General features: G+C 36.5%; 1 protein-coding gene across 1 annotated transcript in view; it reads right to left on the bottom strand.

Moving 5' to 3' along the window:
• Window positions 1-14,190, bottom strand: part of LOC106872502 (serine/threonine-protein kinase SIK1) — a 69,590-nt gene extending 55,400 nt beyond the window's left edge. Inside the window, exon 1 of the mRNA XM_014919520.2 lies at window positions 13,691-14,190. Within this exon, the coding sequence (XP_014775006.1) occupies window positions 13,691-13,825 (135 nt within the window). The 5' untranslated portion in view covers window positions 13,826-14,190. The remainder of the gene's footprint in view (window positions 1-13,690) is intronic.
• Between the last annotated feature and the right edge of the window lie 393 nt (window positions 14,191-14,583).

Below are 14,583 nucleotides of genomic sequence, written 5' to 3'. Positions count from 1 at the left end.
TATATATATATATATATATATATATATATATATATATATGCACACTGACGTATATTAGTGAGAAAAACCAATAAACTGGTATGTCAAATAAAATATTTTGTGGTATTTAATCTGCTTGAATTACTCAGACTAGAAGTACAATGAACCAGCAATTGGCTGATTGGAAACTTAAATAACCAATGATAAAATTGTTTTCAAAGTGCACGATATAAATTGTTTCTAATTCAGATACAAGGCCAACAATCTAGAGGGCAAGGAGACAGTTAATACCATTATCCCCCGCACTCAACAGGTACTTTTATACCTTCAGGATGAAAGGTAAAACTGACCTTGGCAGGATTTGAGCTCAGAATGTTAAAGAGACGAAACAAAAACAGCAAGATATTTTGCCTGATACTCTTACAATTCTGCTAAACCACTTTTCTTGCATGATATAAAATAATAAAATACATTTTATCAAGGACTAAGCATTTTTCTAACCCGTTTAACAGGACTGAATCCAGAAATAAACACTAACATTGCATGTTGTCATATTTAGTGTCATACTAAGTGATCTCTGCATGATGTGCGTGCTGTCCTTTTGTTTTATAATAGACTTAATAGCATTTCTTAATGAAACAGTAGGAATATTTGAATGTCAAATGAAACTTAGTAACTTACTTGCTGAAAGATGTTATTAAATGTAGAGGATAAAAGAGACAGCAGTAACATTGCCAGTGATTGACAGCATTTCATCTTACTTTTAGTCAGGTTTCAAAGTTTCTCTAGTCAAAGCGTGACAGACAAGCTTTCAACAGTATTTGTCAAGATGTGAATTTAATCTCAACAGCAATATAGCTTACATGACCTTCAATGGCTTTTTTTACAGCAGATTAACAAGTCTAATCTTGGTTTAATATTAACCAATATCACTGACATTATAAGCATTCTCCTCACACCTTAAAACAATGACTGTATATAATCTGATAAATTCTTTGGAAAACTGTTTCATCATTTTAGACCAATGCCAACATCCCTTGCATCAAACATGCTTGTTGTAGAGATTGAAAACCCAAGCTTCAGAAGTTTTGTGTTTATATTATTACACAGTAGGGTGTTAACTTTGAACAGAGATTCCATTTTGATGAGGATGAAGGTTGCAAGAATTAAAGTTGGTATTAACAGAAAGGAGGGAACCTGGCAAATCAAAACAATATCTAGACGAACAAATAAACAAATTAAAAAAAAAAATGAAAACTTTTGTGGTGGCTCAAAACATTTACAGTTTAAAATGTAAATATATTTCAGGTACAATTTGATGTCGGTTGAGTAGGTGGATGGATCATTGAATAAACACATACACACCCAACTTCATGATCACATACGTAAACTCTCTCTCTTGCTATCCTACTCAGACTTTTGGAGATATATTTAAAAAGTGATTGTAAGCTATTTCTTCAGATATAATTTAAGATTAAGAGAAAATTCTGTTCATTTCTTATCTGAATTTAGCTTGATAGGATCTGCTTCCTGTTGCAACATGAAGAAATGTTTACCCTATATCTGACACAGTTAAGCAGATCTTTGATCAAAAGTTTTCCAGTTGTGACCATCCTGTCTTTTTATACGAGATCTGTCCATAGAGAAATTGAGACTTTTAAAAAAAGTGTCCAAATCCAGCTGGAACAGGGTTCTTGTGACAGTAGTGCTGTGTATGGGCAACTTTGAGCTTCAGTTTAATCAAAACCACGAAGTGTTAAAATGAATGTATGCTTAGTGCATTTGGTGATTTGCTGCAAATAGAACAATGAAAGATTTGGTAGAGTAATAAGTTTGTGTGAAATTCTATTTCAAACCAAGAAAAACTGTTATGGAAACTTTTTTGATATTGCAACTGCTCTGTTGAAAGAGTTGTGTGCAATGTCACAAGTAGTGCTTACATGTCAAATTGGGAAGAACCTCCGAATCTGAACAATATTCCACGACAACAGATGATGCTTACATTGAGAAAGTGTGCTGTGAACTGAGAAAATTGAGAAAGTGTGTTGTAAATTGTGAAAGATCATTGCACGATTGTCTCTGAAGTTTCTGAAGAAATAAGCAAGCATCAATAAAAAATTATGCAACATAATTTTAAAAGAGAAATTGAAGATGCACAAAATTTATGAAGAGAAGACCAAATTACTGTCTGGCAGTGACTGATCTTTTGAATGTTGATGTAAATTTTCTAAGAAGTATCATGATAGATGATGGAATGTTGGTGTATGGCTGTGATATTGAAACAAAAAAGGCAGATAACACAGTGGGTCATTATCATTATTTAACGTCTGTTATCTGTGCTAGTATCGGTTGTACAGTTTGACCAGGACTGGCAAGCTGGAAAGTTGCACCAGATTCCAATCTGATTTGGCATGGTTTCAATGACTAGATGCCTTTCCTAATACCAACCACTCCAAGAATGTAAATGGGTGCCTTTATGTGTCACCAGTACAGGTACCATTTGTGTGACACCAATATCTGCCACAACTGGGTTGATGGGTCTTCAAAGCACGGCATAATGCCAAAGGTCTTGGTCATTTGTCATTGCCTCCATGAGGTGTTGGAAGTTTGTTTTATATGGTCAAATAATCGATAAAGTATTTTATTGGATGTCCTGAAATGTGTGGAAAAGGATGTGTGAAAAACACCCGAGGATTGAGTGAACAAAGCCTGGATGTTACACCATGACAATACATCTGTTCATGTGTCATTCCTTATCTTTAACTATTCAACAGAGCATGAAGTGTCTCTTGCCACACAGCCACTCCATTTGAAAAGAATTGAGCACCATCTGATGCAAACACATAACCAAAACAGAAGAACTCCCCCATCCTAAAACTGTTGGAGTGGTGGTGTGTCAACAGAGGAAGGTAACAGTCTTGAAGGAAACAAATCTGATTAAATTGTAATTAATGCAATAACAGTTTTTTTTTTTGAAAAGACTTCATATTCAGCTTACTTCTTGTTTTAAGACTGTACTGTGTGATATGAGTAAATCTGGTCATTATTTCTGGTATGTGAGCAAGTATGGTATGTGTTATAGTAAGATTTGAACTGAGAATGCAAAGAGCTGGAACAAGTACCACATAGCATTTTGTCTGACATTATTACAGTTATACCAATCCACCACCTCAGAATTGTTTTTTTTACTAACACTAAAAGGATGAGAAGAAAAGCTAATGTCAATGGGATTTGAACTCAGAGCATAGACAAGCAGAACAAATATGAAGTATTTGATGTTCTAATGACTTCACAAATTCACTATGTTGTTTGTGTTGGATCAACACCAAAACAGAAGGCCAGAAGACAGAATCATTTTAAACTGCTATGCCTGCTGAATACAAAATATTGCCCCTTGTCTCTTCAAAGCCCCTGCTGGAATCTTTACTAAATGTAATTCAACAATTAACTATAACTTGTTCATAATTCCAAAGGTGTAGCACAATTTTTGTTTATCATTATTTTGATGTCTACTTCTCCATTCTTGCACGGATGAGACAAAACTTTGTTAAGACAAGATTTCCTATGGCTTGATGCCCTTCCTGATATTTGGGTTCGATCCACTGCAAGATACATTAAGTAAATGTCTCCTACCATAGACTCAGGCTAACCCAAGCCTTGTGAGTAAAATTCGGTCAGACAGACTGCATCTGTGTTTGGATGGTAGACTTAATGTGCCTCTTGGCTTTTCACACCACCTCCTTGTTCTTGTATGTCTTTAGCTAAGTCCACTCTTTTGCAAGATAACTATATCTTGATGTGCTTCATCCTCCCCCAGTCTCTCTATATGTGGCTGTTGTCTTTTCCTCTTTTGACTAAGTCACAAAAGAAGAAAAGAAAAGAAATATAACTATAATTAAAACCAACAAATCTACAACCTGTTTGGAATTGCCCAAAACCTTTTTACTTCACAGCATGAATATCACAACGTTCCATCTTTATTGTTGATCTGCCAAGCCTTCGTACTTATGTAATAATCAACTCTCTGAAACGAGTGGGTGTGTGATAAAATAGTTACCAGTATGACGCTAGGGAAGGGAGGAAAAAAAAAACATTTTATTTCATGAGTGTTACCTGTTATGTGACAGGTAACTTTGCATGTATAATTTTGCCATCATGGGAGACATCATAAACTAAGGTATATATGCAATAATTATAATTTAACTTTTATCACATTTCTAGGTGCATATACAAAACTATGAAATAAAAACTAATTTTTGAAAGAAAGATATTTATTACCTTAGAATAAAATTAAAATAAATTTCTCATTTGTATACTTGCAATAAATATACAGTACTATTTTTCTAAATTTTATAAACATAGGTGCAGGAGTGGCTGTGTGGTAAGTAGCTTGCTTACCAACCACACGGTTCTGGGTTCAGTCCCACTGTGTGACACTTTGGTCAAGTGTCTTCTACTATAGCCTCAGGCCAACCAAAGCCTTGTGAGTGGATTTGGTAGACGGAAACTTAAAGAAGCCCGTCGTATATATGTATGTGTGTGCATATGTTTGTCCCCCCAACATCGCTTGTGTTTACGTCCCCGTAACTTTGCGGTTCGGCAAAAGAGACCGATAGAATAAGTACTAGGCTTCCAAAGAATAAGTGCTGGGGTCAACTTGCTCGATTAAAGGCAGTGCTCCAGGATGGCCGCAGTCAAATGACTGAAACAAGTAAAAGAGTAAAGAGAGTATAATTGCAATCTACTCCAAGAACCTACCTCTGCAAATTTTCTTTATAAATCGTATATTTTTCAGAAAGTTATTGCCTGCCACCAAGCCTCATATGTGCATTCACCCTGCACCTCCTATGCTAATTCTCTCTCCCCACCCCTCTCTATACAATGTAAAGCATGACTGGAGCAATCAACCAACTAACATCTATTACTATTATATTAATACATCATGACATAATGATCTTGAGACTCATTCTTAACATATTCTCAATTAACATTCATGAATTCCTTCTCCAGAACCTCCAAAACTGCAGCTCAGTCACAGTAAACCATTTTAACCTGACATATCAAAACTTTAATTTCTTTAATAATCTTGGCACTTGGGTAAAATGTCTACATGTATTTTAGTTTTAGGTAAATGTTTAAAGATAAACCTTTGCAACCATAGAACCCATGATTGGTCACAGGCATGTCATCACTGCTGTTGGGACCAGGTTTGTGAAATTTTGTTTTAGTAACATCAGTTACTAGACATATTGATTTGTACATGTATGTGTTTACATACCATGTAGAGGTTCCTTCATTGATTCATTTGTGTTGAAGAGATATTCTGTAAGTCAGGGAAATGGCTTTGCTCTCTATGCAGAGAGGGAGCAGATAGAAACTCCATTCAGTGTACTCTGTGTAAACTATGGATATAGTGGAAACAGAGGAAGCCTATTAGGGAGGGTAGACTTTACATGTGGCAGATGTTTAGAAGCAATAAATACAAGAAACACATGCGAAAAAGATTCTCTCAAATGCTTTGATGTTTCCCTAAAAGTAGCTGATAACTTCTGTTATCTAGGGGACCTAATTACCAGTGAACATAAGAACAGACGAAGAAGTTCAGACAACTATTACCTCTATAGCTAAAAGAGAAAAAAGATTTCTCTTTCAGAGTGAAGGGGTGGCTGTATGATGCCTGTATTTGAAGTTCGATGATGCATGGTAGTGGGACATGGGGTAGAGAGAAATGGAACCAACATGTTTTGCTGGATAACACTAGTCTGCATGAATGATGGAATATAAGCTGTTCATAAGAGGAATTAAATGTTGTGTACCAGAGAGAAAAGACTGAGCTGATACAGGCATGTAATGCATATGTATGACAGCTGTAGGAAGAGATGCAGGGGCTAAAGTGGATAGAACCTGAGGAAGAAGAAGAACCAAGAAGACATGGGATGAAATGGTGAAAACTGATCTCAAGATATTGGACCTCAGGGAAGAGATGACAGGAAATCATGATGATTGGTGACATGCAATGCTAGAAACAAATATTGAAATGTTGGGAGTGATAGAAGCTGGGTATATTTGGGTTTCTTTGCTCAATAAACCCCAACTGAGACGATATCTGCTGTCTACCATCCCTCTTGATATTCACTGTATCATGCTGTCATCATTATCAACATTTAATGTCTTTTCCATACTGACATGGGTTGGGTGGTTTGACAGGAACTGGCAAGGCCAGGGGAGGCAACAAGTTCCATAGTTTGTTTTGGCTTGGTTTCTACAGTTGGATGCTCTTCTATTGCCAACCACTTTACAAAGTGTACTAGGTGCATGGCACCAATACTTTTTATGTGGAACCTTGGTTTTTGGCTGTAAGGACATGCCTGACTCTTTACATCAGTTCCCAATGTCCCATACCATTTGTATAACAAGGAATGACACTGGACATATCTGTACTCATCCCCACTCCGACTATCTGGCACTCAGTGTATCCAGCTGTTGCCCTTCTTTACTAACAGTCAACATTCTTTTTCTATCTCTCTCTACTCTCCCACTCCTTACCCATATTGTTGTCTCTACCATCATACTCTTGTTCCTTTCACCCCAAACCATCTTGCCTCCCTTTTGTCATCACCATCTACCACTAAACCTCTTAAAAAAAAACTGAAGATTTTGACCTAAAGATAATCAATTGTGGTTCCAGTGCTATCAGAATGAAAGGAATTACAGAACATTTCTGTAATTCTTCAGAGTTGCAAGTGTTGTATAAACAATTTCTTTCCAACTGATAACCAAAAGGGTTTTTATAATTTGATAAAGAAAAACATTTAAAAAATTAAAATAACATTAATAAATTAGCAATAAAAAAAATATTATTGATGTCATTTATAGAATGTGAGGGTGTGGACAACTGTAAATGACAAGGAAACATATCTTACTGGGATATAGACTAAACTGAAGATAAGACACATATAAGGAAATATAGGTTTGTAATTTGTTATATTTCCTCATAGGTGCAGGCATGGCTATGATTAAGAAGCTTGCTTTACAACCATATAGTTTCAGGTTCAGTCCCACAGTGCAGCACACCTTGGGTAAGTCTCTTCTATTGTAGCCCCAAGCTGACCAATGCCTTGTCAATGACTTTGATAGATGGGCATGTGTCTTTGAATCAAAGATTAACTCCTGTCCCCAAAACTTTAGGCTTTATGCCTGCAGCAGAATCGTTAGCACACCAGACAAAATTATTTAGAAGCATTTCTTCTGGCTTTACAGAGTTCAAATTCTGCAGTAGTCAATTTTTTCCCCATCCTTTTGAAGTTGATAAAATAAGTATCAGTTGAGCACTGGGGCCAAGGTAATTGACTTAGCCCCCTCCCCCCAATATTTCAGACCTTATGCTTGTAGCAGAGAAAAGAATATCATTATCATCGCAGTTCTCTCATGAGGATGGTGGGTGTCATAGGACTGTTTAACTCTAGGTCAACATTAGTTGGTAAGTTGTTGAGCAGGTGATGGACAGTGGGTGGAGTGGGGAGTTGGTACTTTTTACTTTATTGAACATTGTAAGTGCAGGCATGGGAGTTTGCTTTAAGAACCTTGCTTCTCAGTCATGTGATTTTAGGTTCAGTCCCATTGTGCAGCACCTTGGCAATTGTCTTCTACAATAGCTCCAGGATAACCAATGCCTTGTGAATGAATTAGGTAGATAGAAACCTGCAGAAAGCCCCAGGATAACTAATGCCTTGTGAATGAATTTGGTAGATAGAAATCTCAGCAATATGTATTCATCTAACTCATGCCAGCATAGAAAAACAGATGTAAAACAAACTGAATATTTTCAAGTAAGAATGAAAACACTGGCTGCTGTAAATTTCAACATTTGCCCATTGTTAGTGCAGTTATAATGGCTGACCATCATTATCATCAACACTCTCATCATGTAATGTCACTGTTCCATGCTGGCATGGGTTTGACGGTTTGACAGGACCCAATGTGTCTGAAGACTGCATTGTGTGACAATGTCTGGTTTGACGTAGCTTCTATGGCTAGATTCCCTTCCAAACACCAACCACTTTACAGATGTACTGAGTGCTTGGTTTTTTTTCATGGCACCAGCACAAGTGAGGCCATCATGCAGCCTGCAAGATTTAAATCCCCTTCAACTGAGAGGGGTAGCAGTAGAGATGGAGGCAGCTATGCTATAAGAGGAAGGGTTAAAGTGAGAGACAAGAGGGACAGAAAAGAAAAGATTTCTTACTGAAGTGGAACTTAATGGCAACTGGGAATTGTCAGGATGGAAACAAAAAGAGATAAAATAGCGGTGATGCAGTGTGAGGGTGAATTCACAAGCTACAATCTTTGGTTTGGTATGTTAGCAATCCAAGTTAATTCAAATATTGTTGGAGTTTAGTCAAAGAAATACAATAACATGGCATAGATAGATTGAAATGTCAATAAAATTGTATCATAACAGTGTTGACAGAAAATTATTGTACAAGCATTTGTAGAGGTCAGCAGAAGGTGCTGACAGGGGGAAGGGGTTTAAATAAGTATGTTCACACCTTAGTTTCAGTATTCCAGAGCCATACAGAAATTATTTCTTCGGTGCTATTCATCCCCATTGGGGTGTCATAACTGTATTTTACACCCTACACTGCTAATGCTTTAAGAAATGAAATGAAACAGATTTGGTGGAGTTTGAATACAGTCATGTGAGGTGAGAAAGAAGGGAGTGAAGATGTTAGTGAATAAATAACATATTCAGAGCTAGACATCACAGAATGAAATAATTAATAAATGTTTACTTAAGGATAAACAACTTCCTACTTAGGTTAAAAGATGTTAAATAAAATTGTTTCCACCATACTTGAGATGACCTTCAGTTCTAAAGGATACAACTTTCAAAATGTCTATACCTAATTTAAGACCTTTGCTAATAATTTTATGAAAAAATCTTCTGTTAATTTATATTCCGAACACATTAAAAAAGCTAATTATTTTAGGAAATCCCTCCAAATTCTTTATCATTTCCAAAATAAATTGAAACATGTAGGCAGTGTATTGTAAAAGGGTTGCACATACACACAATGCAAAATGTATACCTGTGGTCTAATTACATCCTCCTTGTATACGAGTCACCTGTGCCAATATTAAAAGAGGTTTCACATTTGGAAGAAAAATCTTTATGAGGAATATATAAGAGGTTGCTCAACCTATTGGAAATAACAACCAAATTTCCCTCAAATCACACAATGTTGCTTTTACAATACACATGGATCAATAGGTGAGAGAATGCAGTTTTGGTTCCACTATTTCCAGGAGAAAAGACAGCGTAGTCATAGTTAGTGTCTTTAACCCTAGTCTGCTTGGACAGGGCCAAACAACATCATTATTATGATGTTTTGCTCGATAAAATTAATTCATACATATATATATATATATTGCCATATGTGTGTGTGTTTTAGCTATCACTCACAAGCCATATGACCGGATAAGTTCATCCTCGACCCAGTGGAACATATCGAGGATGAGACAACTGCAGGTTTATGCCCGTCGTTAAGGGGGTGTACTGCACGGCATTGACCCCTTACTATTCAATGGTGCACCCTCAGATTTACAGTGATACACTTATGTCGAAACTCCACTTTAGCATTATTAGAAATTAATGCCCACCCAGAATATTCTGAAGCACTCCTAGGCATGAAAGTCTAACGATGGGCCTTTGCGGGTGGAGAGCTGCACCAGCACTAGGCTTGCACTCCTTTCAGCAGAGTAGAATAACGTGAAATGGCGCACCTTACTCAAGGATACAATGCGCCGCCCAGTCCATGAATCGAACCGCTAACCTTACGATCGCAATACCAACACCTTAACCACTAGGCCACGCGCCTAATTAAGTGTATATAAACCAGTGTATTTACACGCTCGTAAATGCATACAAAAGTAACTCTAGACAATACATGTATTTTTATGACCGACCCGTCTTCAGATACAGTGCTTGTCCAACGTGTCCTTCCTTTATCTTTAAACGATAAGAATATTATTTGAGGTATATTTGGTTGTTATTTCATAACAGGTCAAGTGACTATATACAGGTTGCCGGCGATAAAAGAGGTAAACGATTTGTGTCTCGTTAGGTACATCATCCTGACTGTTAGATATTTTACTTTTGGGACATATGATGCACTTTACACATGCATGTAACGCGCGTGTGTGTATACATAAGATGAAATGTGTGTGTAAATAACATTATATATGGATACAACCCTCCCATAACCCGATACTAATAGGCCCGTTTTCACATCAATGGGCACAAACTAGGAATTAACTGTCCTTCATGTGTGTGTGTGTGTATGTATGTTACACACACAGTAAACATACATACAAGTATATAAAACTGAATGCATACAACACATGCATGCATGTATCTACGTTATGTATTCTGATTATCTGAAATTACGCCAGACACAATGAAGACCTAACACACAGCTGACAGTATTAACTGATACGTTAACATTTTAACATGCAATTTCCAAACTAGTTGCGTGAGGAAACACCCACGCAACAGAAAAAATCATTGTTATTATTATCATAGATGTTGTTATCAAATTGATTGTTATGGTAGTTCAATGTTGATTTAATTGAAGAAGCCGGTTAGTTATCAGTCTGATAACATCAATAAAGGTTATCGAGTACATATTTAGCCGGCCACAGATAAACACAATAAGAAGTACATCCATTTACAAATACATTTATGTAATACTTTATATACACAAGTTCTTATATGGTCACATAACCAGCTAGAAACAACAGCCAAATCTTACTCAAGGAATAGACTGGATAATTGTAGTTCTCGTCATACTATATCTAATGAAAAAGCGGGATGATCATCTTTAGAACGCTTATGTTGGTCGGCCTGCTTGATCAGGACCGGCTTTACCTAAAGTTAAAGAAATAAAAAAAAAAAAAAATCACGGATCGAAAGATATCTTCTAAGTGGTCCCTAGATTTGCTAGAAAACGCAACCACATGTACTCAAAACCGCGACTGCTGTTTAAGAAAAGGTCAGTGGATAATGTGTTTATGGGTACACGGTGCTCGAGGATAGGACGGGATTCGTTGAATCGCCTATTAATCTATCATATCAGTGTATCCCTAGGATTTGCGTATATACTCATATATTTACACGCGCGCGTTTGTATTGTATATAGCTCATATATATCTCATACGTTCTCAGCAGACAGAAGGTGATGGTATGAAGATTAGTTGAAACAGGAACAACATTTGACTGATCCACATATATATTTTACCGGTGATTGTATTCAGGTTTTCGTAGTCCGCATTACAAGGCTATGTTGGAGCACCGTCTTCAAAGTTGTATGTTCTATACACATACGCATGTGTGTGTATATGAATGTATATACCCCCCCCCCACACACTCATATCCGTAGGTGGACACGGTGATTATACACCATGGCTTTCCTTAATGGGGAATACAGAAATGTGTGTACGTACGTAATGTATGTACAGCGTACAACGGCGAAGGCGGTGCTCCGACATGGCCTTGTAGTAATGGTTACAAATTGAACATATTGATCACCGGTAAAATATTGATTCAAGGATCACATACAGGTAAAAGGTTCGAAAACTCCACCGAATACCAACTTGGATCTGCATTGTTGTTACCTTTGGAGGTAATGTGACGAATTGGGTTCGTATCACTGCTCGGACTGCTGTTGGGAAACCTCGATCCCCTTGTTTATTGAATGAACCTCAAGAAAAACAAGTGATCACATGGTTAATCCGAGAAGCGATTGTATCATCGATAATCTTGTTTTAGAAAATCTCATTTATCTTCCTCATCTTTTAAGGACCGACATGAAATAAAAGAATGAGATTGTATATATGTGTGTATATACAAGCTATCACTATAATGTGTTAGTAAAATGATACATACAAGTGTGTATATTGGTAAATTGATGTTTGGAATTAAATATTAGATATAGGGGTGCATATGTATATAATACATAGGATTCCTTGAATGAAATAGTATTGAAAGTTCCAGCATTGACTTGGCTTTCTCTGATGACCAAAGTAAACCTAAAGAACTAAAATGTAATTTAAGGCTGCATTAATTGATAAAAAAATAAAAACGTCGAGCAGAATCATAATCTTGATGGGTTGAATTAAAATTGTTTGACGCTGGAAACAATCCAAAATTCACGTGAAAACATTATTTTTTGTCTTTAACAAACATTCTCTCGGTAAATTTATTTTCAAGATAAAGAATTTGCTTAATAATAGTTCAGAAAGATGGCAAGAGAGAAAAAGATGTGGAATTTATGTTGTTTGGGTGTTATCAATGTTTAAGGAATATTTATAGAAATAACGGAAATGGAGTTTGGCCAAGATGAAGCTTTTAAGATTTCTGAAACTAAACATAAACCAACAAATAACATATATATAATACACTCACACATATGTATGTACGTGTGTGTGTGTATATATAAGCGTATTTTGGGGGTGAATGAAAATATTATCAATAGTTGAAATTAGAAAAGAAAAGCATGATAATCATGTGCCTATCTAGCTATCTATCTATCTATCCATCCACACGAACAATTACATTATATATACACATACAGGAAATGAAACGTGTACACGTCTTCGCATTTTCTATTTTACCCCATGTTAAGTAGGAGGAATTAAAATTAAAACAAAACCTGCAATTCTTCTATGATAAAGTTAAGACCAAGTCTGCAAAAGTTTAACCAAATATACAGTGTGCGCGCGTGTATGTATGTATATATATATATATATATATATATGACACACACACAATTAGAAGACAATTAAGAACAGTTACGTCACTTGTTGGCACCAGTCATATCAAATAAACCCCCCAAGACTTAAATATATAACCGACACTACTTTATAGAAATATGTTTTAACATATTACAATATTTTAGACATTAGTGTGTCGTCTGTGAATTTAGAACTACAACACGCACCTTGATACATAACTACCTTCGTCTCTATAAAGATTATTATTATTATTATAAATAATATCAATGTTTGGTCATAAGATAAGCGTAAAACATAAAATATGAATAATTGATGTTAAGTCACTTGACGGTTATGGTTTAGTTGTACAAGAATAGATTTAAAAACCCCCAGACGTAATTGAATACATAATACAAGTGTGCGTATGTCTATTGACACACACACACATATATATGTGTGTGCGTATGTGTGTGTACAAAGTATAAAACATGAGGACAAAAGAAAAAAACAAGTCGTCGTAGTTACTAATAATCACACGCAACACTTACGTGTGTTTATTTATATGTATGTATGTATGTGTCAGTGTACATGCTGCTAGATACTGAAGTTGCTTTTCTTTTAGCGGCTTGTGTCTGTATGTTTATATATATATATATATATATTGAAAGTGAGATAGCTTCATTGTATACGCAGTAGAAGTTGATTTGTATGTGGAGTAAGTTTATAAAATATTGTGATATTTTTGCAGCTTTAATAATAAAGTGTATATATATATATTGCTATATAACACACGAGACTGGATATTTCTTCTTTGGTTATCATAAATAAAAGAAAAAGATAAATGATATTGAACATAATTACAACGGGAATTAAATACAGGAGTAAAGACACGATTTGAAGAAGTCGACATTAAAGTAAGTTGATGGAGGAAAAGGCTTACCTCAGATTTGGTGAGGCGATGTCTTGCCAACTTGACCACGGCGAAGTTTCCTTTGCCGAGGGTTCGTTCTATATCGTAAAATCCCACTCGAACGGCTTGCTGCATACTACAAGTGTTAGAGTTGGCCATGACCATGGTAGCAGGCAAGAGAGGGCCCGGAGCAAGGCCGGCCTGGAGTTGACAACCACTCCAAAGCTGGGGGATGGAGGGTCGAGCGACACGGGAAGTTCTCGGCTAGGACAACATCTCCTCACAGTAGTACGATTACTGTTGGGGGTAGCGATGTGTGAGATGAGAGATGACGGGCGGAGAATGAATAAAGAAGACGAACGGTTAAACATACTACTGTAGACTGAATAAAGTGATTGGGTTTATTTGCCTTCCTCTCAGTAAGAAAAAAAAAACGGTGTTCACTAGAAGCGGGAGTAAGCGGAATGTCGAGAAGAGCGGGAGGAATGACGAGTGTCGGGAATGGCGGGAGTTGAGAGTGTTGAATGACGTAGTAGGAGAGCACCTGGCGTAGATTCCTCCGCGCTTCTACAGGGGAAGAGTAGGAAGAGTAGATCTTATAGAAGAAGTTGCACGACGATTTTGTTGGTCACACATAGCTTCCTGTCACTCTCCGTCTGTCTCCCTCTCACTCCATAGGAGGAGAAGTGAGAGCTAATAACTGTTGTATTAATTAGGATATGCTACTGCAACTGTTAATCACTATGAAGATGATGATGACGATGGTGGGGGTGGTGATGGTAGCCATTTCACGATAAGACGGTCATTTTTAATGTACTTGAGAGTTCTGACTAGTTTGGCCACAACGCTCACATTTACCCAAAGTAATTGCTTTCACATCGTTGATATAAACAGTGTGTGTATATATATATATATATATATAT

This window comes from Octopus bimaculoides, chromosome 5, assembly GCF_001194135.2.
Source record: "Octopus bimaculoides isolate UCB-OBI-ISO-001 chromosome 5, ASM119413v2, whole genome shotgun sequence".
In the NCBI taxonomy this organism is placed as follows: domain Eukaryota; kingdom Metazoa; phylum Mollusca; class Cephalopoda; order Octopoda; family Octopodidae; genus Octopus; species Octopus bimaculoides.
This window is presented reverse-complemented; position numbering and strand designations above follow the sequence as displayed.